This window comes from Pantherophis guttatus, chromosome 2 (assembly GCF_059756535.1).
Source record: "Pantherophis guttatus breed Tessera chromosome 2, ASM5975653v1, whole genome shotgun sequence".
NCBI classification, from domain to species: Eukaryota; Metazoa; Chordata; class Lepidosauria; order Squamata; family Colubridae; genus Pantherophis; species Pantherophis guttatus.
In genome coordinates this window covers 116,590,859-116,618,242 of record NC_142064.1, presented here as the reverse complement: position 1 = coordinate 116,618,242, position 27,384 = coordinate 116,590,859, and the positions used below count along the sequence as shown (strand labels likewise).

Below are 27,384 nucleotides of genomic sequence, written 5' to 3'. Positions count from 1 at the left end.
ATTTGGGAAGTCACATCTGAAATTCCGAGGACTGTACAGGTGACAATTAAATTTGACCAGAGCAAGAGAGGAAGGCTTAAAAGATAAATGTCCAGTCACCAGAGCTGCTCACTGCCAAGGAAGTCTCACAGAAGGCAGTTCCATCCTGCAGCGCAAGTTGCTTGTCTCTCATTTCTCTTGATTGTTTCTCCAGCCAGTTTTGGAAATTCTTTTCCAGATTACAGCAAAACCTGGCAAAGGATCTAAAATGATGCTCAGTCTGGACTCCTGGCATCTCATGATTCAATTGATCACTGCTTCTTCCCCTTCTCACCCATGCAGGGAAGGCAAACTTCACCGGTTAGCTCTGGTGAGGTTGGGTCTACCAATACCTGCCTTTTCATCTTAGGGATTGTTCCTTTCCCACTTATTCACTCTCTTTTGCCTTCCTTTCCCAAATGTTTATACATTTGGGTGCTTTCAGCCCTCCTTTGGTACTAGCATATAGTGTCCCAGGGTCATGTGATTGCCTTTTGTGACCTTTTGACAAGCAAAGTCAACGGGGAAGCCAGATTCACTTAAAAACTGGCTTGCTAATTTATCAACTGTTGTAGTAACTAGGTTACTAATTTATCAATCACTTAACAATTGTGGCAAGAAAAATCATAAAATGTGGCAAACCTCACTTAACAAATGTCTCATTTAACAATAGAAATTTTGGGTTCAATTGTGATCATAATTTGAGACTATCTGAATTCGCTTTATATCTCAGTTTGTTAGGAGAGGGATTCCTTGACCCTGATGATGATGATGATGATGATGATGATGATGATGATGTTATCAATTTCTTGATGGCAGTGAGGAGCTGGCATGAAATCAAGGAACCTTGATTTCATGATCAAGGAGAAATGTGGAGATCTTCCAAACTTGTGCTGTTTGGCAAACAACCATCCTATTTTTCAGGTTCTGAGAATTCCTTTATAGTTTGGTGAGGTGATTAAGGTGCTGGCCTAGAAACCAGGAGACTGTGAGTTCTAGTCCCTCCTTAGGCATGAAAACCAACTGAGTAACTTTGAGCCAGTTATTCTTTCTCAGCCCAACTCACTTCACAGGATTGTTGTTGTGGAAAAAATAAGAGGAGGAAGGAGTATTTGGTATGTTTGCTGCCTTGAGTTACTTATAAAAATAATAAATGTGGGACATAAAACAAACAAACGATGAACCAGAAGAACATTGGAAAGAGAAGTTTGTTTGGTTTGATTTAGTCTTCATCAGCCATCTTAACAAATCAGTGGGGTCAGATCAGCTGTATTGGGAAACTTCCATAAATTGTTGCTACAATACTTTATTGTCATATGGTATGTATGTATGTATGTATGTATGTATGTATGTATGTATGTATGTATTAGAATTTTTCAATACTGTAAAAATGAATAAACAAAAGTTGCAATGAGAAAAAGCATAAAGAAAGAAGTTAGAAAAAAAATACAATTATGCCTTCTGCTCTCTTCTTTATTCATCTTAAATATCCTGTCTGTGCCTTTTTAATCCCAAAATTGTCATAATCTTATTGAATTCTAGGCTTGTTTGTACTTTGTAGCCACTTCGGAGTTTTCTGGTATCTTACAAGAAAACAAATTTCCAGAAATCAATTTCCTTTACATTAGAATGCACTTTCTGATTGCCTTTGTAGCACAGCGAGTGGTGAATTTAACTTTCCTTCCACAATTTGAGCATAACTGAAACTGTTGGTTATGAGATCCAGACTTCTGCCACTGCAAAGAGGGACTGGACTGAGCACCTTTGGCTGAGGGCAAATAATACCAACTGACAGACATAACTCTTGAATGAGCTACAGAGACTTTGGAGGCTGTAGTGCATATCCCTTCCTCCCCTCCCCTTGAAAAAATGTTATTGATTTCCATGGAAGAGATAGACCTGCCAATACTTGAAAGGAAATGCCTTTCTGTTCAATGGGGCTTACTCCCCAAAAAGTGCTGCAGCTACAAAATATGTAATGAATAATAAAATATGTGTTATTAATAGTGTTAACACTGGTTGGTTAACACCCACTATTTGTTATTAATGCAAAGAGCTTCTCCTTCAGAGTTGTCTTTCTAGGAACTCAAAAGCTGGGGGCCTTATCTTTTCCTAACAGGAAGAAGTTTTGCCTGCCTGACTTTTACTACTACTAGCAACAGAAACCTCCTGGACCATTGACTGGAGAAGGCTTGTAGCAAGACAACGGCACTAACCATACGGAGACTATTTTGTCTTCTTCAGGTGCTCTTCCTCCTTTAAGCCACTTCTTCCACCAATGCAGGTAAGTGATAAAACCTCCTGAATCTCTTAATCATCTCAATATGGGGAGGACACCAAAACCTTCATTTCACAGAGAATCAGTCAAATGGATCTAAGCTGGCAAAGGGGTGGAAAATAGACTATGGGAGCAAAGTAGAAAGATGCTTAGAGCAGGCTTGTTTTTTCAAGCTTCCTTCACTTTAGAAGGCTTTGATGAAGAGAACATAAAATTGTCATGAATTTCTTGTTGCAAAGCAAAGAAGAAAAAGGAGAAATGTGTAAGAAAAAAAAGCAACTCTAGAGATGTAAGAAAACCCAAGACGCACTTGGAGCAGAGGCAGAGGGGAAAAAACTCCTAGCAAATTGTAAAACAATTAAAAAGAGTAAAAATAGAAATCACAAAATATAAGGAACCCCCCCTTTTTTTTACATACTTTACACATTTCATGGCATAAGAAGCACACATAAAAAAAGCAAAAAGCAAAAAATCCACATTCAAACATTACAGCACTGAAGCACATGAAGAAGAAACCAGAACTTTTAAACTGACGAATAAAACCAGCAACAGCAACAGATTAAAATTGTTCCAAGACTTGCAGCAAGTCTTCAGCTCGCAAGGAAAAATTACCTGGAAGAACAAAAGCCCAACCCGATATCAGCAAAAGAAGAACAAATGGAAAAGAAACACAGAACTAAAATATTTCATTGGCATTTTGGAATATAGGGGAACATTCAGGACGGGTTATCTTGCATTCATGTTTTCAAGGAAGCATGTCAAGGAAGAGTTCAAATACTTCTCTACGTGCCAAAAGGTGTGGACAGGCAGGGCACCCCTAAGCTATAGGAATGGACTCTTGGGTCCTGGAGTCAGAGGTTGACACTGAGTTTGGTCTTCACCATTGCAGTTGTTCCTGGTGATTTATTCTAGTGTAATCTTTGAAGGACACATTTCTTAGTCAATGAGCTGCTTCTTTCCATTTCTTTTTAGCTATGGAGGTGAAAACCTGGAAGCTCTTCACTGCCTTTCTGTGTTGCACTGGATTCCTCCTGGCTCTTTCAAGTAAGTGTCCTGAAGCTGGAATCTATGCAGAACTTAATCTCCATTCTGGACTTTGTATTCACAAAGTCCAGAATGGAGTTTGAAGGTCTTTTGCTTTCCAAATTGTGACCCAACATGTGCTTTAAGCTACAGCGTCTGTTGTGTCATTCAACAGGCTAGTGAGGCACAAGCATTATATCCCAAGCTATGTGCAAGAGTCAGTTTGAGAAATACTCCCCTTCATTTTCTGAATTGTCCATATGTGAATAATTGAGTCTTTAACTTAACAACATGAAACCTAGATCTCCTTTCAAGACGGACAATAGCGAAAGTGCTTTCTTAGTGGTAACACAAAAATTAAGTAGTATTAATTTTTATTTTTTCCAAGTATTGAACTCTGGTTATACTTTTAATTTTAGCTAATTTCTGCATATGCATCTACCCAGGTTTCCTTGGCTATGGCCTTAAGTATACATTTTCTCTCAATGTATGTTTGTTGTACAGTTGTATATTTTTCATTTAATTTCATGAGCTGCCGATATATAAATATTTTAAATATGATGTACTTGGGAAGAATCTTCAGAAACTACAAGTAGAGAAATGCATTATTAGTAGTAATAGTAAAGATATTAAGTCTTGCTGTCTTCTGCACAAGTGGAAGGTCCAGATATTAGCATCACAATGTGAATAAATAAATTATAAGATTGGATTAATTAGGGTATAAACTAATTATAAGTGATAGAATATTTTTCAATAAAAAAGGTCTTTTCCAGATAGCATCCCATCCCTCTGGTTTGAGACAAGAAAACTCAGCATGCTTCAACCCACTCTGGCGCCTTTCCATTTCAGAAGAAGTTTGCCTTGGCCGCTTCTAATCTATACGCTTCAGAAAATATCCTGAGAGGGAGTGCTTTGCATTCAGGCTATTATCAGGACCAACAGAAACCATCCTCATGCTGGCTGAAATAACACATTTCTCAACCATACTATGTAAGGATTAGATGTTATAAATGCACACTGCAAAGATGGCTGCTGTGTGCGAGCGCAAGAAATTTAACACGAGTTCTTGATTTTGTCTGAGGAAGGTTAGTTTGTACAATAGTGATGGGCCCAAGATCATGAAGATCTTGGAACAATACTGGTGTTAAATCAGGAAAGTTAAATTGGTTCTCTCTGGATTTCAGCATGTTCAATGGTCAAGGGTGGCAGGGTTTGTCTTCCAGTTTATCTTTCCATAGAAAAGCAGGGAGCAACTCTTTCTGGTTCTTTCCATCTCTAGCAAGGGAAAACAAGTGAGCATACTCAGAGTGACAAAAAATCAGGAGTCTGGTAGCACCTTTTCCAACATTTTGTTTAAAAGATGTATAGCTGTTCTAAGCTGCATCTCACTTCCTCATCTGCCTAGAGTGGCTAGACTGAGGCAAGATTTAAATTGGGGCAAAAAGGGGAGGGGAAGAGGAGATGGTTATATGATGCAGGCTACATGCGAGACAGATTACAAGTACCTTATCAATTAATAGTTGTAATGTGTTAAAAAGTCATTGTGTTTGTTGAGATTTTTTTTGGAGACCTTCCCTTCTTCTTAGAGTTGAGAGAGAATGACTGGCTGGAGGACATCCAAAGGATTTCATACCTAAGGTGGGACTAGAACTCAGAGGCTCCCAATTTCTAGCCTGGTACCTTAACCACTATTGTACACCAAACTGGCTCTTGTTATTGTTAGAATAATGAAATAGGAAGGTAAGAAATGTTCTGCATTGAATAGTGACATTGAAAAAGACAAAAAGAAGCCACTATTAAGCACAAGTAGACAGAGATTAAAATGTTATGGGAAAACTTTGTCATTTTTTCCTGCATCTGTGTTAGTAAGATGTGATTTTTTTTTTAAAGCTTTTCTGGACTTTCCTGCGAACTTTTTCCTGTTTATCCTATATAGAATCCAGAAGGGCGTTGCTGGCAAATGATGGAGTATGTCACTTTAGAGCAGGAGTGTCAAACTGGCAGTCAATGGACCGAATGTATCACGTGTAGGCCACACCTTCCCCAGCTCTGTGAAGGGAAAATACGTCACGATATGTCATGTGATGACAACGTGATGCTGCAAGTTTGACACCCGTGCTCCAGAGTGTACTTATTGGAGCTGGTGATGGTGCTGTTGATATAAGTTGTGGGAGCAAAATAGACATCTGGATTTGTGGCAGAGTCTGGTTCCTGTTTTAGCATCATTGTCCTGTTGTTTGTTGCTTGTGAGAATCTGCTTCACAATGGATGGCTGCTTATCTAAAATATCCTGTACTTGAGAAAATGAAGTGTCACAGACCATTATTAGCTTTAGCTTATTAATAATCTTTTGTGTGATTGAGCTGTGAGTATAAGTGACAACCAATGGTATTCTGTTCTGTTTTTGTGGTCTGTCTTTTAATAGATCTTCCCTGAGAACCAATCAGGTTCTATTGATTTGCCTGTTGATCTTGTTGGGTGGATACATTCAGCCTCCTGAATGTCTGGTTTAATTCCACCACTTGAGCATGACCATCAAGTGGGCCAGAACAAATGCCATTGTAGCATAGTGCCTGGATGTAGATGAGAGGGTGGCTTGATTATGTGCTCTGGGTGGAAGCTAGCAGCATGTAGCTATGGTGTATATTGCCTATGTGTCCATTGTGTGATTTTTACTGTGACATTAAGGAAGTGGACTCATTCTGTAGATTCATTGAGGCTAAAGTTGATGATGGAATGGAAGCTGTTAAGGTATTGATTGAATTAGTGCAGAAATTCTTTTTTATGAATCCAGATGGTGAAAACTGCCATGAATCTCAAGTAAAGAAGTGGGTAAGAGTTGAGAAAATATAATTCTAGATCAGTTGTGAAATATTGACATATTGAGGAGGCAGGTGTGTGCCTTTTAATAAACATTTAATAAGAAAAATGTTCCACCAGAATCCTGATTGATTATTTTATTTTTTTGCTATGATAGACAAATAGCTAATTTACTCAGGGATAAAATTATGTATATGCTTCTGAAACAGGTGGTAATCCAAAAATTTTAAAGTAGTTTAGAAATATAGTAATAAGATTTGACTGCCCAGCGCAAAATTTTACAAACACCTTTCTTGATGCCAAGGTAGAAGCAGGTTACTATAATAGCTTCCTTTTCTGAATTTTTCATGGTGATATTGGTGGGCAAGATCTCAGCTGGCTGGGTGAGTGATTTAAACACTTTGGACAAAATCAGAATGAAATGACGCTATCTTGTTAATTCCTGTTCTTAACACATGTGTGTTTTTCTTGGGTTTTTAGGGGCTCAGGAGAAAGACTCAATAGCGCTCTTCAGAAAAGCTGTGGTGAAATTTGGAGGCTTCTTTGTGTTGAATTGCACAACGGGCAACAGCAGCAACAGTAGCTGTGATATTCAGGAGAGGTCTTCTCACAGATATGATTATAGAAAAGAAGGGCCTACCTGGAAAGCTTTCACTTTCATTGCTGTTTACTGGTCACTCAATGCATCTTGTGTTGTGACCTGTAATAATGAACCCAGCTCTCGGGAAACGATTGTCACAGTTTACCGTAAGTCAAATTCAGCTATGAAAGTTTATCATTTTGAATGTTGCCTACTGTGAAGGAGCCTTACTGAAGGATGGTGGAAGAGAAGGAGAAATTCTCTCTTCTTTGAGATCAGGTATTAAAATTCAACAAGATCAGAAAAGAAAATGGGTTCTCAGGAAGCCAAAAGTGAAACCTGAGAGTACAAATCTGCCAGATATAAAGGAAGATTTATAGCAGGGGTTTCAAACTTGATTTCATTGAGGGTCACATCAGGGTTGTGTATGACCTTGGAGGGCCAGGGTGGGCATGGCCAGCTCGACGTCAGCCATGTTGGGCATGCCTGGGTGGCCTGAGTGCTCTGCCAGTGGGCTCCTGAGCTCCGTTTTCGGCCATGGGCCAGTCCTTCGCTGTTTCTAGGGTGGCCCCACAGGCCAGATCTAAGCACCCTGTGGGCCGAATCTAGCCCACGGGCCTTGAGTTTGACACTCTTGATTTATAATGTCCAGAATAAGTCCCCAGGCATCTAGTAGGAATTTCCTCCCTCACAATTGCAGCAAAAATTTGGATCCCCCCCACCCTGGAAAAACTACATTTCAAATCCCATTGCTACCGGTTCGCTCATGGATGCGCACGATGCTTCTGTGCATGTGCAGACACGTCCAGGCGGATGGGCGGATCCAGAGCGAATCGGTAGCAACCCACAACTGACTTTGTCCCATTTCTCCTTCTGACATCAATTGAAGAGGTTTTTATGCAACTAGGCCTTGAAATCCTTTATAATCTGTTTTAAATTTGCTTTTGGCGTTAAACTTCTTGGCTGCTGTCATCCCATTGATGGAGAAAAGTCATTCGAAGTTCCAATGTAATGTCAAGCATTTGTTTCAAAATCAATGCTTGACTGTTGAAGTCTAATCTCGCAGGTGGTGGTTATCTGGCATTTAAAATATCTACCGCTCACTCTAGTCACAACAAAAATTGTATACTAAAATGCCCCCAAAATATCCCAGTAAAATAAAACAATAGAACTTGGTTTAGTTGAATGATTTGTTTCTGCCTTAGGTTAGGGAAAGTGTTAACTGTTTCACAGTTATAGTATCTCAGTCAGTGAAGTTCCTCCCTCTAGAAATCCTTCCAATCATGTCTGGGTATGTAGAAGAAAGTTTGTGAGGTTCCCTCAAGCTATATATAGGTAAAAAGAAAACACCTCTATCCTAAATCTCTCTAGGCTCAACTGTCAGTCTTACACAAACACACCCTCATGCAAGTTTGCATTAAAAAAAATAATAATGCTGGAATAGGGGCAACCATCTGAGACTCAAATCTAATAAACTAAACTAAACTAAACTCACAAGCACAGGGCCAGCCACTGGGGAACAATCTTGTATGGTGAACCAGACAGGAAATATGGCCAGATGAGCTGATAATACTTTATTGTAAGATTGCAGTTAAAGGAATCTTTCAAATCTGAAAATATATCTCTGTCCCAAAACCCCAATCTGTCAGCTTTCCAGAAAAACCTCAACTTCAAGTAAATTTATTTTATTTTATTTATTTTATTTTATTGAATTTCTATACCGCCCTACTCCCGAAGGACTCAGAGCGGTGCACAGCCATAAAATAAAACACATAGATATACAAAATTTAAAATTGAATAAAATGAATTAAATAAATTTGGCTGAATTAGTACCCATAATTTAAGATACCCATTTTTTAAAATACATTAAGAATTTAAAAATTTAAAATTTACACTTAAAAGGGAGAAGATTTAGGCGAGGCCAGATTGATGAAATAAAAACGTCTTCAACTCGCGGCGGAAGGTGCGCAGATCCGGAATCCTCCGTATCTCTGGGGGGAGCTCATTCCAGATCGTCGGTGCCCCCACAGAGAAGGCTCTCCCCCTAGGGGCCGACAGCCGACATTGTTTGGCCGACGGCACCTGGAGGAGCCCCTCTCTGTGGGAGCGTACTGGTCGGTGGGAGGCTGTTAATGGTAGTAGCGGTCCCGTAAGTAACCAGGTCCTAAGCCATGGAGCGCTTTAAAGGTGGTAACCAGAACCTTGAAGCGCACCCGGAAGACCACTGGGAGCCAGTGCAGCTCGCGCAGGAGAGGTGTTACATGGGAGCTCCATGTTGCTCCCATAACCACCCGCGCGGCCGCACTCTGCGCCAGTTGGAGCCTCCGGGTGCACCTCAAGGGGAGCCCCATGTAGAGAGCGTTACAATAGTCCAGACGAGAGGTGACGAGGGCATGAGTGACTGTGCGTAACGAGTCCCGATCTAGAAAGGGACGCAACTGGCGAATCAGGCGAACCTGATGAAAAATCCTCCCGGTCACGGCCGTCAAGTGCTCTTCTAAAGACAGCCGTGAGTCCAGGAGGATGCCCAAGTTACGAGCCCTTTCCGTGGGGGCCAATGATTCGCCCCCAATAGCCAGCGATGGCGCCAGCTGACTATATCGGGACGTCAGAAACCATAGCCACTCGGTCATGGATGGGTTGAGCCTGAGCCCGTTTCTCCCCATCCAGATCCGTACGGCCTCCAGGCACTGGGACATCACTTCAAGGGCATCGTTGGGGTGGTCCGGGGTGGAGATGTACAGCTGGGTGTCGTCAGCGTACAGATGGTACTTCACCCCGAAACCACGGATGATCTCGCCCAGCGGCTTTACATAAATGTTGAACAGAAGGGGCGAGAGAACCGATCCCTGCGGCACCCCACATATAAGGGGCCTCGGGGTCGATCTCTGCCCCCCTGTCAACACAGACTGCGACCGGTCAGAGAGAAAGGAGGAGAACCACCGTAACACGGTGCCTCCCACCCCCAACCCTTCCAGCCGGTGCAGCATGATACCATGGTCGATGGTATCAAAAGCCGCTGAGAGGTCTAACAGGACCAGGACAGAGGAACAGCCCCTGTCCCGAGCCCTCCAGAGATCATCAACCAACGCGACCAATGCCGTTTCCGTGCTGTACCCAGGCCTGAAGCCCGACTGGAACGGATCTAGATACGACGCTTCATCCAGGTACTGGGGTAGCTGTCGCGCAACCACACTCTCAACAACCTTCGCAACGAAGCAAAGGTTGGAGACTGGACGATAATTAGCCAATACTGCCGGGTCCAGGGAAGGCTTCTTGAGGAGAGGCCTTACCACCGCCTCTTTCAAGGTGGCGGGAAAGACACCCTCACCCAGCGAAGCATTTATAATCCCCTGGAGCCAGCCTCGCGTCACCTCCCGGGAAGCCAGCACTAACCAGGAGGGACACGGGTCCAACAAACATGTGGTCGCGTTCAATCTACCCAGAATCCTGTCCACGTCATCTGGGGTCACAGGATCAAACTCATCCCAGATAACAGTCTCAAGACCTGTCTCCGTTACCCTCGCTGGATCTATCCCGTCAGAGTCCAGACCTGCCCGAATCTGAGTGATTTTGTCATACAGATACTGAACAAAATCCTCGGCTCTTCCCTCCAAGGGGTCCTCCCGCGCTTCCTGGTGGAGCAGGGAGCGGGTCACCCTAAACAGGGTGGCCGGGCGATTATCTGATGACGCAATAAGAGTAGTAAAATAAGTACATTTTGCTGCTTTTATCGCCACTAGGTAACTCCTAATAGGAGATCTTACCAGTGTTCGGTCAGATTCAGAAAGACTAGCCTTCCAACAGCTCTCTAGGCGTCTTTTCCGGTGCTTCATCTCCCTCAGCTCCTCGGTAAACCAAGGAGCCAGGCGAGATCGGCGCCGGGTCAAAGGCCGCAAAGGCACGACTCGATCCAGGGCTCCAGCAGCCGCCCTGTCCCAGGCGGCCACTAGGTCCCCAGATGAGGCGTGAGCCAGAACCTCCGGGATTGGCCCAAGCTCCGTCTGGAACCTATCAGGTTCCATCAGGCGCCTGGGGCGGTACCATCTTACCGGTTCCGCCTCCCTGCAGCGGGGTGCCGCGGTTCGAAGGTCAAGGCGAAGGAGCGAGTGATCTGACCATGACAAGGGCTCAATGACTATATCCCCTATCTCGAGATCACTCAACCACTGTCCAGAGACAAAAACCAAGTCCAGTGTGTTTCCCCCCCTGTGCGTAGAGCCATGAATTAGTTGGGTCAGGTCCATGGCCGTCATGGAAGCCATGAACTACCGAGCCACCTCAGACGCCTCACCCATGGATGGCAGGTTGAAATCCCCCATGACCATAAGTCTGGGGGTATCAACCGCCACCGCGGCAATAACGTTGAGTAGCTCGGGCAGGGCTGCCGCCACGTGGCAGGGAGCCAGGTACGTGATCAGCAAACCCATCTGAACCCCATGGCCCCACTTCACAAGGAGGGACTCACAACCAGCTGTCTGAGGTACAGTGGTCTCCCTCGGCCTAAGGCCTTCTCTAATAATAACCGCTACTCCCCCGCCCCTCCCCTGTGAACTTGGCTGATGGAATGCGTGGAAACCTGGTGGGCACATTTCTACCAGAGGGACCCCTCCCTCTGGGCCCAACCAGGTCTCCGTAATACCCCCCAGGTCCGCTCCCCCCTCGTAAACAAGATCACAGATGAGGGGGGCTTTATTTACTACAGACCTGGCGTTGCACAACATCAAGCGAAGGCCCGGGCCCTGAAGGTCTGTACTACCTGGGGAACGGGAGGAGCCTTGGGGGCCGGAGCACTCTACCGCTTGAAGACAGCGGGTGCGTGCTCCCTTAACATGATATGGCCCCCTGCTCCCGCCATATCTACCCCTCCCACACACAGTACCGATAGTAAAAACATAGTCTGGACCAGCTCGACCCCCTCCGGATCCCCCACCACCCCCGCCGAACGTCCTGGCCAAGCCCGACTCTCCCCCTAGTGGGTTATCCCCCAAACCCACAATCCTAATTCCAATCCCACCCCCCTCCCCCCTCCCAGAACCCCTTAAAAGTTTAAACAAGGACAATTTTAAAAAACCCCGCAACCCCCTCTTTGCGGCAAGTAAAGACGTGGAAGCAAACATTTTTCCAAAGTTCTCTTTACTAGAATGGGCAAACTGGCACATCTGGGAAAACCCGAATCTGAAAAGCCCGGGTTTTCCTTCTGTAAGTCAAAGCTCCCCAAACCATCCCCTTTTCCACCCAGTCGGTCACATGCTCCAATCAACGTCTGTTCCATCTCGACCCAGCCCCCTGACCACTCCTTCTTCAGATGCTGGATCGCCCTGACCTTGACCGACAGGAAGAATGCTATTATGTCTACTAACAACCCCTCTCCTTAATCCCCCCTCCTACTTTCCCACACATGAGAAGGTGGCAGTATTGAAGCTTCCGGCCTAATATGGCTTCCACAGCTGACACAATCTTCTTTACAGCCCAAAAAAATAGGGAGAGTCCCTTCTGAGCCACTTGCCCTGTCAGTATTCCAACTGAGATCTAAATTGCCATTTATCTGATCCTTCCTCTGACTGTGTCTCTTTACCCTATCTCCCAAGGTCATTCCCATATACCACGACACTGGGTTTCCTTTGCTGCCAGTTCCTTGCCCATTCAGCTAAGCTGAATGTATGAGGTAGGGCTATCATAACTGCTATGCAAGAATCCAGATGATCCAGGGGCGGGCTGCTGGGGGTTCGCAGGGGTTCGGGAGAACCTCAAGCTAAGATTCTGTGCAGTTCGGAGAATTCCCAAATCCCACTCCTGACTGACCCCACCCACCCGCCCTGCCCCTCCCAGAAGTCCCCATGTGGCCCGTTTTGGATGCAGGTAAGTGCAGGGCACGCATGGAGGCTCAGGAAGATAAAAAAATGGGCCTATCGGAAGTTCGGGAAGGCCAGAAACGGGCCCATTTATGCCTTCCAGAGGGCCTCCAGAGCCTGGGGAGGCCGTTTTCGCTCTCCTGGAGGCTCAAGGAAAGCCTCCAGAGCCTGGGGAGGGCAAAAACCAGGGGTGGGTTCTATTTACCTTTACTACCTGTTCACAGAGAACGAGCAAAGCTGCGTTCTTGGCGCATGCACAGAAGCGTTTTGATAACATTAGGGTCAGTGGGCAGAGCCTCCCGCTGGTTTTACTACCGGTTCTATAGAACCGGTGCAAACCGGGGGCAACACACCACTGGCAAAAACGCCCTGCCCCCCGCTGTGGTGCAGGAGGTCGACTAGGCCACACCTACCATGGCCACACCCACACAGCAACCGGACAGAGAACTCCTTGCTAAAATTTTTGAAGCCCACCCCTAAGATGATCCCTAGATGACTGCAAAAAATGAGAGTTTCCAGTAGTTCTTTGTTTATTTAAGAGTCATGCAAATTTTTGCACCTCAGACACAATGACCCAAATGTAGGGCACCGTGATGGAAGAGCAGCCTGGAAAGAAGAAGGAGCAAGTGAGAGAGGGAAGGAGGAGGAGAAGGTTGTTCTGCAGCAACAACAGCAAGCGGCCTGGGCTAGAAGTAAAATTTTGGCAGTCACTGCTAAATACTCTTCTCACTTCTCTCTTCCTTCCTCCTTAAGAAGGAAGGAGGGGAGAGAGCAGACAAATCCTGCAACTGTATATATTAGCTAATATAGTAAAATCTATTCCTTTTCTGTAATGGCTGGCCATTTTCACTGTTTTGCAGAGCTTAAGTTGTTTTTAAAGAATGCAGCCACCAATGCTTCACTCCAAGTTCTCTCACACTTACATCTGCTGAGAAATCACTTTCGATCCAACCTGCAGGGAGATCCATTATCTTTTTTCAAATGGGAGAAGGAAGCCTTTAGTGGGAGATAGAGAAGGACAGATGGCAGAATATAGACATATACAGGTAGTTCTCAATTTATAGCCACAATTGAGCCCAAAATTTTAGGGTTAGAGTCCGTACTGAGGAGAGCAATACCATCAGTACTGTAAGTGGGAGGGGCAGATATGGCGGGAGCAGGGGGCCATATCCAGTTATGGGGGTGCGCGCCTGCTGTCTCCGAGCGGTGGTGCGCTCCGGCCCCCAATGCTCCTCTCGTTCCCCGGGTTGCGCAGATCCTCAGGGCCTGGGCCTTTGGCTGATGTTGTGCAATGCCAGGTCCGTTGTAAATAAAGCCCCCCTCATTTGTGATCTTCTTCAAGAGGGGGGAGCGGACCTGGCGGGTATTATGGAGACCTGGTTGGGCCAGGAAGGGGGGGTTCCCCTTATTGAAATGTGCCCACCAGGCTTCCAAGCATTCCATCAGCCGAGGGTTCAGGAGAGGGCCGGGGGGGGTTAGCGGTTCTTGGTCCGAAGGAGACCACTGTGCCTCAGATAACCGGATGTGAGTCCCTCTTTGTGAAGTGGGGTCATGGGGTTCATGGCTTCCATGATGGCCATGGACCTGACCCAGTTAGTTCATGGCCCTACACACATAGGGGGACACACTCTGGACTTGGTTTTCATCTCTGCCCAGTGGCTGAATGGTTTAGATATAGGGGATGTAGTGATTAAACCCTTGTTATGGTCTGACCATTCTCTCCTTCAACTTGACCTTCAAACCGCTACACCCCGCCGCAGGGAGGCGGAACCGACTAGATGGTTCCGCCCCAGGCACCTGATGGATCCTGATAGGTTCCAGATGGAGCTTGGGCCTTTCCCTGAGGCTTTGGCTCATGACCCGGCTGAAGACCTGGTGGCTGCCTGGGATAGGGTGGCCACTGGAGCTTTGGACCGTGTCGTGCCTTTGCGGCCTCTGACCCACTGCCGATCTCACTTAGCTCCCTGGTTCTCCGAGGAGCTGAGGGAGATGAAACACTTGAAAAGACGCCTAGAGAGCAATTGGAGGGCTAGCCTTTCTGAATCCGACTGAACACTGGTAAGGTCTCATATTAAGACCTACCTAGTGGAGATAAAAACAGCAAAGTTTAATTATTTTTCCGTTCTTATCGCATCTGCAGATAACCGCCAAGCCACCCTGTTCAAGGTGACCCGCTCCCTGCTCCATCCGGGAGCGCGGGAGGACCCCTTGGAGGGCAGGGCTGAGGATTTTGTGCAGTATCTGCATGACAAAGTCGCTCAAATTCGGGAAGGCCTGGACTCTGACTGGGTAGATACAGGCGGGGTGGTGGAGACAGGTCTTGAGAGCGTTTTCTGGGAGGAATTTGACCCAGTGACCCCTGAAGACGTGGACAAGATTCTGGGTAGACTTAGTGTGGCCACTTGTTTATTGGACCCGTGTCCCTCCTGGTTGGTGCTGGCTTCCCGGGAGGTTACACGAGGCTGGCTCCAGGGGGTTGTTAACGCTTCTTTGAGAGAGGGCTACTTTCCCGCCGCCTTGAAAGAGGCGGTGGTGAGGCCCCTCCTCAAGAAGCCCTCCCTGGACCTGACTGTTTTAGCAAATTATCGTCCAGTCTCCAACCTTCGCTTTCTGACGAAGGTTGTTGAGGGTATGGTGGCACGACAGTTTCCCCAGTACCTGGATGAAGCGGTCTATCTCGATCCGTTCCAGTCAGGCTTCAGGCCTAGGCACAGCATGGAAACGGCATTGGTCACATTGGTTGATGATCTCTGGAGGGCTCGGGACAGGGGCTGTTCCTCTGTCCTGGTCCTGTTAGATCTCTCAGAGGCTTTTGATACCATCGACCATGGTATTATGCTGTGCCGGTTGGAGGGGTTAGGGGTGGGGGGCACCATGTTGCGGTGGTTCTCCTCCTTCCTCTCTGACCAGTCGCAGTTTGTGTTGATGGGGGGCAAGAGGTCGACCCCGAGACGTCTTGTATGTGGGGTGCTGCAGGGGTCGGTCCTCTTGCCCCTTCTGTTCAACATTTATGTGAAGCCTCTGGGTGAGATCATCTGTGGTTTTGGGGTGAAGTACCATCAGTACGCTGATGACACTCAGCTGTACATCTCCACCCCGGACCACCCCAATGATGCCCTTGATGTGATGTCCCAGTGTCTGGAGGCCGTACGGATCTGGATGGGGAGAAACAGGCTCAAGCTCAACCCATCCAAGACCAAGTGGCTGTGGCTTCCGGCGTCCCGATATAGTCAGTTGGTGCCATCTCTGACTATTGGGGGCGAGTCGTTGGCCCCCACAGAGAGGGCTTGCAACTTGGGTGTCCTCCTGGATGCACGGCTGTCTTTAGAAAAGCATGTGATGGCCATGGCCAGGGGGGCTTTTTATCAGTTTCGCCTGATTCGCCAGTTGTGTCCCTTTCTGGATCGGGACTCCTTACGCACAGTCACTCATGCCCTCGTCACTTCCCGCCTGGACTACTGCAATGCTCTCTACATGGGGCTCCCCTTGAGGAGCACCCGGAGGCTCCAAGTGGTCCAGAATGCGGCCACATGGGTGATTATGGGAGCGTCATGGCGCTCCCATGTAACACCTCTCCTGCGTGAGCTGCACTGGCTCCCGGTGGTCCTCCAGGTGCGATTCAAGGTGTTGGTGACCACCTTTAGAGCGCTCCATGGCTTAGGGCCTGGATATTTACGGACCGCCTTCTGCCACCAAGAGCCTCCCACCGGCCAGTACGCTCCCACAGAGAGGGGCTTCTCCGGGTGCCGTCGGCCAAACAATGCCGACTGGCGGCCCCCAGGGGCAGAGCTTTCTCTGTGGGAGCACCTGCCCTCTGGAACGAGCTCCCCCCGGAGATACGGACGATTCCGGACTTATATACTTTCTGTCGGGCCCTCAAAACCTTTTTATTTCATCAAGTCAGGCTGGCCTAATCTCTCCAATTGTGTATTTTAATTTGGATTTTTAACGGGGGATTTTAACTGTCGGGCCAAAATGTTTAATTTATTTTTAAATTGTTTTTAAATTTTGTATTTGATGTTTTTTACTTCTGGCTGTTCACTGAGTCCTTCAGGAGAAGGGCGGTATATAAACTTAAATATTAAATTAAATTAAAATATAAAATATTTATGTTGTTAAGTGAGAAATTTGTTAAGTGAGTTTGCTCCATTTTACGACTTTTCTTGCTTCATTTGTTAAGAGAATCACTGCAATTCTTAAGTTAGTAACATGGTTGTTAAGTGAATCTGGCTTTCTCCATCAATTTTACTTCTCAGAAGGTCACAAAAGGGAATCACTTGGCTCTAGGACAGCGCAACCATCATAAATGTGAGTCAGCTGTCAATCATCCGAATGTAAATTACATGACTATGGGGCTGCTGCAAAGGTCATAAGTGTGAAAAGAAGTCATAAGTCACTTTGAACGGTCACTAAATGAACTGTTGTAAGTCGAGGATTACCTGTATCACCTCTCCTCTAAACATTGAAGATGTTTGGCTATATCTTATTCTGTTACAGAACCTCCACAGAAGATTGAGCTGGATCCAGTACCAGAAATGGAAGTGGGCAAGTTGTATAATTTAACATGCCGAGTTTTTGGTGTAGCCCCCATTCAGAGCCTCAGTGTGACTTTGATGAAAGGGGAAGAGCAACTTCTGGTAAAGACCTTTGAGGATCATACTTACCCTGAGGCTGGTGATGTTGTGGTGAACCATAGCATAATAGCTCAGGAAGATGATTACAGCAAGACAATCACCTGCCAAACATCTCTGGATCTGAGACCAAGAGGACCACTCCTGAAAAACACCTCCCACGGTACATCATTGTGCACTCTTGATGAGATCCCATTCATTGCTCCAGTTCTGATTTTGACATACTTCACTCTGTAGTTACAGAGTATAACAATCCCCCCCCCAATGGGGTAGACGAGGTGGGTGGGTGAGAAAAAAGGTCTCCCACCCTTTTAATCTGATCCCACTATTTTGTCTTCGTAAAGATTTTAGTGAGCTCCCATTCACTTCCTTTAAAGCAGGTCTTCCCAAATTGCCTTTCTTGAGATTCGGGCCATCTAAATGTCCTATAGTGACCACCCTCCAGAATAGCAGTAGTTAAGGTCAGACAGAGAAACATGCAAGACCAGGACAAAAAAAAAAAGAGAGAGAGAGAGAGATGGAACTGGAACTTGAGGAAAATTAAATGAATTAGAGTTAATAAGGTCTCATCCTTTAATAACTTCCTATTCTTTCACATTAAAGTTAGATGGCAACTTTTAGAAGGGCCTGTGGACTGCTCTGGAGAGGATAGGCCAGCCGTGAGGCCTCAGTCCTCCTCTGCTATGAAGACAACTGCAGCAGTCAAAGGTCTAAACAAAAATTGTAACAAAAGAAAAGACGTCATCACAGCCCCAATTTCAAGGCATAATCAGGGCACTGATCGCAATATCTTTCAAAATCTAGTGCTGTGGGAAATGAAGCATTAGCAGGAGGGAGGGAGGGAGGGAAGGAAGGAAGGAAGGAAGGAAGGAAGGAAGGAAGGAAGGAAGGAAGGAAGGAAGGAAGGAAGGACGGACAAGGAAGAAATCTATTTTTTCTTTCTTATCTCCTGCAGCCAAATAGGGGAAAGAAGCGTGTTTCAGTCTATATGTTCAGGGTTGGTGGAATTCTCACCCCCTACTTGCACTGTACCTCACTAAACTTGCAGCAGTAATGGTGATAACAATGTAAAAGAATTTCAGCTTTAGGAATTAAATACTTTTGAAAATGCAGGCATTTTTATAAGCAGGCCTCACTTAACATCCACAACTGAGCCTGGAATTTCCATTGTTAAGTCATTGCGGTCAGTAAGTGGGTCACCACGCAACTGACTCAATTTTGTGACTGTTTTTATGATACCCATAAAGCGAGTCATTATGGTAATTAAGCAAATTATATGATCATTCAGTGAATCCATTCTCCCAAATGGGCATTTTTGCCAAACTGCAAAAAAATAACAACAACACCCACCTTGACAAAAAACACAAGAAACTGGCAAAAAAATAACAAATCATTATAATGTTACCATGGCACATTGCTACTGGTCATACCGTAGATGCAAGCTGGTTGCCAAACTCCGGAAATGTGAGCACGTGACTGTGGGCTGGGGGGATGCAAAAGCTGTAACTTTGAGGACAGGTTGTAAATAACTTCTGGTTCTGGGGTTTTGTTGTAATTTTGAACAGTCATTAAGTGAGTGAGGGCTACCTGTGCATCTACTGCATCTAATGCAGTAAATAGCAGCAACTTACAAAAACCCTTTAACAAAGTATTGCTTCAATGCAAATGCGCCACCAGCTTTAAAAGAAACATGGCACAATTAGACTTGAATTAGAGATTAATTAAAGCACCCAAATTCACTTCTCTCCGTCACACTGCCATTGAAAGAGACTGATAGTTCAATGGCAAACCCAGCAAAATCTTTTTTGGAAAGATTCTGGATTTTTGGAAGAGAGTGCCAGAAGTCTTCCACTCCTTCCTCAGCATGTGTTCTGGAGAGTGATTGTGGTGTCTTCTCCTGCTGGTAGATGATTTTGTCTGCAGAAAGAAGGAAAGTTGAAGAAACCACTGCTCACTCTCCTGAAAGATTCCTGCACTAAATCTATAAGGACAGCTATGCTTCCTGGCCTTGTTGATCTGTATCAGTGTAATCCATGACACCACTTTTCTGTTGCACTCAAGGATGTGCAAAACATATACTTTAGTATGGCCATATGTTGTGGACTATTATCTTCAACATTCGTAAGAGTCAGGAGAAAGGAAGAAGAATGAATAGCAAGAAGAGGAAGCTGGCAGTTGATTTATAATCTATTGAGTCCACCACCCAGCTTGTCCAGTGCAAAAAGCAACATCCTCTTCCTCTTGCCCTTTTAATTATGTCCTGCCAAAAGATGAAAACAGACTTTTAAATCACCATCTCCCCCCCCCCCAAACACACACACAGCTTCTCTGGCAGCCTCTCTGGAGTAGCCTTTCTCTTCTAGCTTAGGGTGGAGGGCTAGAATCTCCTAAAACACTACATATACATTCCGTACGTACTCTAAAAAGAGATTTGAAAGGGCAATTCTTATATCCTCTTATATTAGTATTCATTCATTTATATCTTGCCTTTCATTCAAGAGGCGTAATGCTCCTCCTAGTTTTCCCCATAACAACTCTTGAGTAGGTTGGGCTGAGAGAAAGTGATGGCCCAAAGTCACCCTGAAAGCTTCCAAGGCCAGCCGTGGAGTAGAATTTAGGTCTTGCTGCCTCTAACCCAGCATTTTAAGCACACTGCCTTCCTTCCTACAACTGGAAAAAGAGCATCATGTTTTACACAAAGGCCATGTTTACAAACAGTTAACTCAATTTTAACACCCTGAAGCATAAACTAACTATAAGTGCTATAACATGACACACTAAAGTATAAATAGGTTGGCGAGCTTGCCAAGTGCGTAGTTCAGTGTGTAGTTGAAATACAGTAAAGGATAGACAACTGTGATCAGATGAATTAAGATACTTACAGGCTTTGGTGGGAAAACATCTCACAAAAATATGTTCTAAAAGGGTGATTCATCAAAGATGTTGCTACTTAAAAAAGGAGCAGGGCTGTGGTTGAGGTGTGAAAGTAGGTTTTCAATACAATTTCAGTCTCAAGAACTCTGCTATCAAATTAAGGATGATTTATTGTTCCTTGGATAAAATTAGAAATGAAGATTAGAAATCTTCAAGAGCCTTGGTAGTACAGAGGTTTAAGGCACCCTGTTATTAAGCTGGTTATTAAGACCAGCTGCCTGCAATTACTGCAGGGTTCGAATCTCGCCAACGCTCAAGGTTGACTCAGCCTTCCATCCTTTCTAAGGTAGGTAAATTGAGGACCCAGTTTGTGGGGGCAATAAGCTGACTTTGTATAAATATACAAAAGGATGAAGGCTATTGCTGAGCACATTGTAAGCCGCCCTGAGTCTTCGGAGAAGGGCGGCATATAAATCAAATTAAAAAATAAAATAAAATAAAATAAAAATGATTGGTCATTTAATGTCCATTTCAGCATAAAATTTCAAGGGAAACTCAGTAGTGTACCTTTCATGACCAAATTTTGTCTTATGAGCCAAAATGTTCTAATCTAAGATGTCAAAATAGTGTGTTAAGAAACACTATCACTAAATTGGTCCTGAAGACTCAATACTCGCCTGCTAGATAGAGCCACAAAGGTAAAATAGCAATCAACACCTAATGTGTTTAGATTATCTAACATAATCAAGTACATACAGTATGTTCTTGTGTTAGATACATGAATATCCCAGAAGAAAAAGCCTATCAGCCATTTAAATTTCTAAAACTGCCTGTCATTTGAACCATTACTTAGGTATTAATTACTGTAGTCTAATTAATGCTGTAAACTTGGAATTTAGGGGCTACTAAAAAATCTTTAAAGAGACATTTTCCATGTAGGGTATTTTGTAGTGATTCAGGGAGATCCAGTCTGTTTAAACCACAGCCCTACTTCCGACTCCTTGATTGACAGGAGCCTGAAAGAGAAAGAACAATGCAAGAAATTTCTAAGTTTTCAAGATTTCTAAGGGGTGGTGGCAGCAATCTTCAAATTTGGCAAACAGGGGATATCTTTCACCTTGAAGTGGTCAATGGGGAGTAGCGAAGGAACCCTGGAAGAGCTTAAATCCATCCAACTATTGGCAGGAGAGCAGGGAAGACAAATATTCCATCTCTCTCAGAGAGGAAACCCAGCCATTCAGTCCAGTTAATGTTGTCTTTCTTTGGCCACAGATGCCACTACAGGACGTCTCAAGCAAATGACCCTGGAACTCCAGAAGCCATCGCCAGGCCAGAGCTGGTCCTATAACCTGATATGCCACATAATAAGAGTCAATCCCTGCCTTAGCCTTGTGGTGACCTTTTTTAAAGGGTCAAAGAGGTTGGGTACGCCAAGTTTTACAAACTGTACTTGGGTTGAAACAGAAAACTATACGGTCACTCTCTCTGTCACCCTCCATCCAGAGGACCATGGTCAGGAAGCTTATTGTCATGCAGCCGTGCATTTCAGCCTACAGGAACCAGTCTATCAAATCAAATCTTCAGAGGTTTCACTCAAGACTGCTGGTAAGTTTGCAAGCCAAGAAGCTTTACTGAACAGACACGCCAGCCAGACCCTTGTCTCATTGCAGAAATGTAGCAACAGCTTCCCCATTCTCTGGGGAAGATCAAACAATGTGTTTTTTTCCTTGTTATTATAAAAACCATATAAATGGTGAACAGCCAGTTCAGACATATTTCGGAGAGAGGAGGGGGGCAGATGTTTACTGTTGTATTTTTCTTTTAAACTGCATTAACTCTTTCTCCATTTTTTAAAAAAGGAATGCATACACAATTACATGCATGTTTAGGATCAGAGGAGCAGTTCTTATTCACTAGGAAAATTTAAGTGATCTTCACGTGACAGATGCCATATGCTCGATTTTTTTGTGCCCAGTTAGTTTGGGAAAAGACTGCTGCTCCTGTTGTGTGCCAGTTGGCCCTAGGCGCCAAGGAACACAATGAAGATAAAACATGGACAATGGGCTGGGGAAGAAAAAGATTGCAACATCAGAACTGTAAGCTTTATGACTGCCAAGAGTGTTTTTTATACAGCATTTGGATCAGTTCTGGGTGCTTCATTTTTTGAGGTTTTCAAGAAAAGACTGAACAACTAGGGGTGGAATAAGGACCCCTGTCAAAGGCAGGGGGTTGAACTAAAGACCCCCAAGATCCCTTCCAGACCTATGATTCTATGGTAGAACTCAGAATGCCATCAAGGGAAGGCTGATTAGTGTTTAAAAACAAAATGCCAAGATTTTAAACCAGGGTCTGCCCAAAAGTCTCTCTCTTACCCACATGTATAACAGAAGACTTTATTATAAGTATGCAGAAAAAGCAAGTGATTGCTCAGGTAGGAGAGAAAAGGACTCTATAGATGCTCAGAGACTTTTCTTTATTATATAATATGAAGAGAGACCACATCATAATGTTGAGGTTGCCAGCCAGCTATGAAACATACCATTCTACACGACCTCTTCATATCAATTCCTGCTTGTTTAGTTATGCTTAGAAAGTTACTTTAATTAAATATGTTTCATCAACTCATTTTTAAAATAAGGACTAATCTTTCCTACCCTGTTCTTCAGCTAATACATTTCTGAAATAAAGGTGACATATTAATTTATCTTCCATGTCACAGATTGACTATAATGCCTTTATTTACTATTTCATAATATTTCTATTGTATATATCCTTTCAATTAATGTCACCAAGACTGGTACACTAGATCGTATTATAAACAATAACTGAGAAACAAAACAAAACGGCAGAAAAATAGTTGAGACTGGAAGAATCTTAACTTGGAGAGGAAGTGATTCCACAAATGGGAAATGGTACAGTGAAAAGCGTATTCACATGAGTCCATGAATAGTGAAAGGAGTATTGTCCCCCACAAGGGAACATTTGCAAGCCCCCCACCCAAAAAACTGGATAAATTCTTCCTGAGAAAAGCCTCTTATCTCTTCCCCATTTAATTTAAATTAATTTATATAATTAATTCAAATTACTTTATTCAATTGAGGCACAATCCAATTCTGAACAACTCTGGGTGGCTCATAATCTAACAAAAATAGAATAATAAAATATAATACAATTAAAAAAACAAATCCAAACAAAAATAAACAAGGGGTTAAAAAGGATTATAGTGAATAATCTGAACTGCAGCAATTGGCAACCAGGGCTGGAGTTGAGGAACACACCCAGTTTTCCAGTCAATGCTTGGACATATCAAAGAAGAATCGTATTTAGCATTCTATCAAGAGAATCAGGAAACTAAATTTTTAAATGAAACTTTCCTTGATGGAGAAAAGAAAATTATGCCTTGTGAGTAAAGCATATCATATTTTTCTCCTTGTAAAACTCAAGCTATTTTTTGTGGTTCCTCATATTAACCCACTTATTTTCCCAAAATCTTTGGCTTAACCACCTAAGGATTATCTGAATTACATGAACTGAAACATGTAAAACTGTGGTCACTCCAGTCACCCCAGATTTAGTGTAGAGTTGTCTTTACGCAAAATTTTCCTTTGCTGTTGAGTTATAAATTCAGTCTAAAATGAACAAATAATTGCTAATATACCAAAATATTATTTCTTGAAACTTAAGAGGTCTGAAATTTATAGTATGAGTTAAAGATGTACTAATTCAATGGCTGAAAAAATGGTTGTGAATTTTTGTGTGAACATATGTAAAATGCAATATCCCAGCAGACTGCTATTTCTGTTAGTTGAGTTTATTTTTCATCTTACAATATAACTGTAAGCTGGTGGTGGGATATAATCAAATAATAGATGCTTATACCCTCAGATGTCATATGCTCTTCAGAGCCAGTTTCAGTTCATATTAATGTAATATTCTGCTTGGAAAATATGAAGCAAGCTGGTTCTTTGTCACATGTGAAGTACAGCTATGCTTATTAATGTTTAATTTGATTTGGAGAATTTGTAGTTCTTTTATAATATAAAGTAGTATAATAGCCTTATTAATGCATTTGGGCGATACATTGAATTTTCTCTGCAAAGTTCACCCACCCTAAAATATCTAAATATTTTGACAATAATGTTGTGATGTTTCATTCTCCTTTTCTAATTGTCCTCCTATTTGATTTTCAGAATCCTATTTGGCTATCATTGTAGCTGTTACTGCTGTTGCTGCTTTGCTAGTCTGTGTGCTGGGGGTCTTTCTCATCTTCATCATTAAACTTTGGATCAATTAATGCAATGGAAAGGGAAACTCAATGAATCAAAAATCTATATATTATTTAAGAAGAGTGACCAGAGTAAACGTTCTGCTTCACGAACATCTCATTTGCAAGGAATGTGTCATGACACAATAGTGAATCATTTTATATATGGAAAGAATATTAAGAAAAGCTCACAATATCATATCCAGGTTTCATCTTGAGCATGTGGACATTGGAATCAGGAAAACATGTCCCGTTCTCCGGCATTCTTCTTCCTGCTTGAAATGTTCCATTACAAGGTACTAAAGATGGCTTCCAGGCCTGACACAATGATTGGCTGGTGTCATAAACCTTTGTGAGATGGATTCCCATCAAGTCATAGCCTGAAGGACTGTTTACATTTGAGAATTTTTTGATAATTATAAAACGAGCAGTGATCATTCATATATTTTTACAAGGACCGCATTTCCTAGAAGATGCACATGGGAAAGGAATGTCAGCAATCATGTATGATCTATTCATTCTTTTAATAAATGGACAGGGAAATATTATATTCATGTAAATTCCCTTCCCCTTCCCCTAGTATATATAATATTATAGAATGAAGTGAATAATGCATTTATTAGCAATACAACAACTTTGTAACTATAATACTTTGAGAACAAGTAATGAAATACAAGTACAAAGGTATACAAAATTGGGGACATTTGCTACCAAAGAAACCCATAGGAAAGTGGAGTATCAGGACATAAATTAGCACAATGAAATCAATGGCCATTTTCTCTTCAACAATACTAACATTCTATATTTCCAGGTATTCAGAGTATTTTCAGTATGTAGCTACAGAAATTTAAGGGAACAGGACAATAGCCTGAACCTGAATACCTGAAAACTGCACCAACAAGTTGCTTTCTCATTCTAACAATTGGTTAAAGAAAAGAGTTACTCCTGAAATTGTATCTTCCAATGACTGTTTAACATAACCTCAAGGATTTTGCACGGCAAGACAGTCAATATAGGAGTGATCACTTGCCCTTGGACTGCAAAGTAAAATAAGAGAAGAAAGAACTTTTTTCAGCTTCTTGTGGCTGAAAAATTCCTGCACAACTTTTCTGCAGAACTTGGGAGGGAAGGCTGTTCCACCAGGCCTGGGGAATAAAGGCTATTCAATGATAACATGAAGATAAGCAACTGATTAAAATGCTTCTTCAAATAAAATGTCATAATTGCTGGTTAAACAAGATGAATATAAACAGAGATAATCTGAAGGGAGATGAAGAAAGAAAAATATGAATTATTTAGTGCAATCCCAGAAGTATATCCACCTGATAAAGTGCGAGAGCTCAATTTGATGAGTTTTATCAGAGTTACCTAGGATTCATGGTGGCCATGTGCAGCAACCTACACTAAAGATACAGAGACTCAGCCAGAGATTCAGGGCAACAGCCTTTCTTTGACATCAAAGAGAGCTAAGAAAAGATTTCTGCCCCAGGCTTCACCAGCAGCCGTGAAGAGGCTGGAATATGACAAACAAGGACCACAAGGAAGGCACTGCTTTAGAAAGATCTTTAAAACCAGCAGAACTAGCAAACAAATACAAACCTATCTCATGTTATTCTGTTTTTAAAAGTTTGCCAAACACCTACAGTTGATTTTTTTTTAATTGTGCTTTCTTAATCATACCCAGCAAAAGTATGTGTGTGTATAACTGGATGACAACATGAAATAAAAATTAGCTGCCACCCAAAATACTGGAAATCTATATTACAAATTAAACAAGTTTTAAAATCTGACAAACTACTTATATCTTCTTCCTTGTTCCTTTGTCCAAAATTACTACCACCAAAAGTAAAAGCACACCCAAGCTTAACACAAATATTAACAAACATTTCAGCAAACCACAGCTTGGGATGGTGGTGAGGGAGTAACTGTCCCAAAGTAACCCAGTGAGCTCCATGACTGAGTGGAGTCTTGAATCTGGGTTTCCCCAAAGTCCAGCATCTTAACTGCTGCAAAACAAAATATGCATTTTCTCCTAGAGTTTTTTTAAAAACATTCTTATATAACAGCTTTTTAAATCAAATCAAGTAATTGTTTTTTTTTATTGAAAAAGTTTTTCAAATACAAATTTTTCCCCCTTTCCCCCCCCCTCCCTAACCCCCCTCCCTCTCCCCTCCCCCCATTGCTTCTGCAAGATGAAATCCAAATTAATATCACATTATATAATACTTTACCACCCTTTTACACCACCCCCTATGTGCTAAACATTTCTTTCTAACATTATTATTATGTCCCCCGTATACTATACATTTCAAAACAGCATTCGGCTATAAAACTATATAATAGATCCTAATTTGGCATTTATTCTACTCATAATCTACCCATTTCCTCCACCCCCATACGTATATCTCTTAATTCAAATCTTTTAAGTATATTAATATCTAAACATAACATCCCTTTTCCTAAACTAAGCAATCAGTAACGTTACCTATCACCTTGTACCATATCAATTTTGTTTCACCCACTTTCCTACAGGTCTACCATACATAATATATTTAATATCTTTATTCTTCTGCCCGTATCACTAAAAGATATTTCCACTTCCTTTTTTTTTCCTTCCTGCTTTTGATGATCATGATCACATCTTTGCCCCATCCTTCCTCTGTTAGGTCGACTCCACCACAGTGTGAATACAGCTCTTGGATAAATTGAAAACCTTGCCCATTGAAAGACTGCCCATCCCCATCGAAGAATTGCAGTGCAGAACTGCCTTCATACATTCAATAAATATATGCTTAGGCCAAAAGGAAATTCAGTAATACTTTTCAAATCCCTGAAAGTTTGGCATGCAGAAGGTGGAGCAGAGTTTTCTAATCAGTAGTAAACAGATTTCAGCCAAATGGTTGGAGAAAACTTTCTCCCAGTGAAAGTTCAACAGGAAAACATTCTACTGCATGCATTTCCATTAACAATTACTTGATTGATCATCAAAAGCAGCCACTTGGTTTCAAAGACAAAAAGGTGCTTCACAGCTTCTATATGAT

General features: G+C 43.1%; 1 protein-coding gene across 1 annotated transcript; it reads left to right on the top strand.

The window, feature by feature from the left end:
• The first annotated feature begins 2,085 nt into the window (after window positions 1-2,085).
• Window positions 2,086-26,137, top strand: LOC117675561 (intercellular adhesion molecule 2). Its single transcript, XM_034434322.3, has 6 exons — window positions 2,086-2,302; window positions 3,269-3,340; window positions 6,620-6,886; window positions 17,072-17,368; window positions 21,352-21,684; window positions 24,270-26,137. The coding sequence occupies exons 2-6, from the start codon at window positions 3,271-3,273 to the stop codon at window positions 24,371-24,373; spliced, it is 1,071 nt and encodes a 356-aa protein (XP_034290213.2). The 5' UTR covers window positions 2,086-2,302; window positions 3,269-3,270; the 3' UTR covers window positions 24,374-26,137.
• The last annotated feature ends 1,247 nt before the right edge of the window (window positions 26,138-27,384 follow it).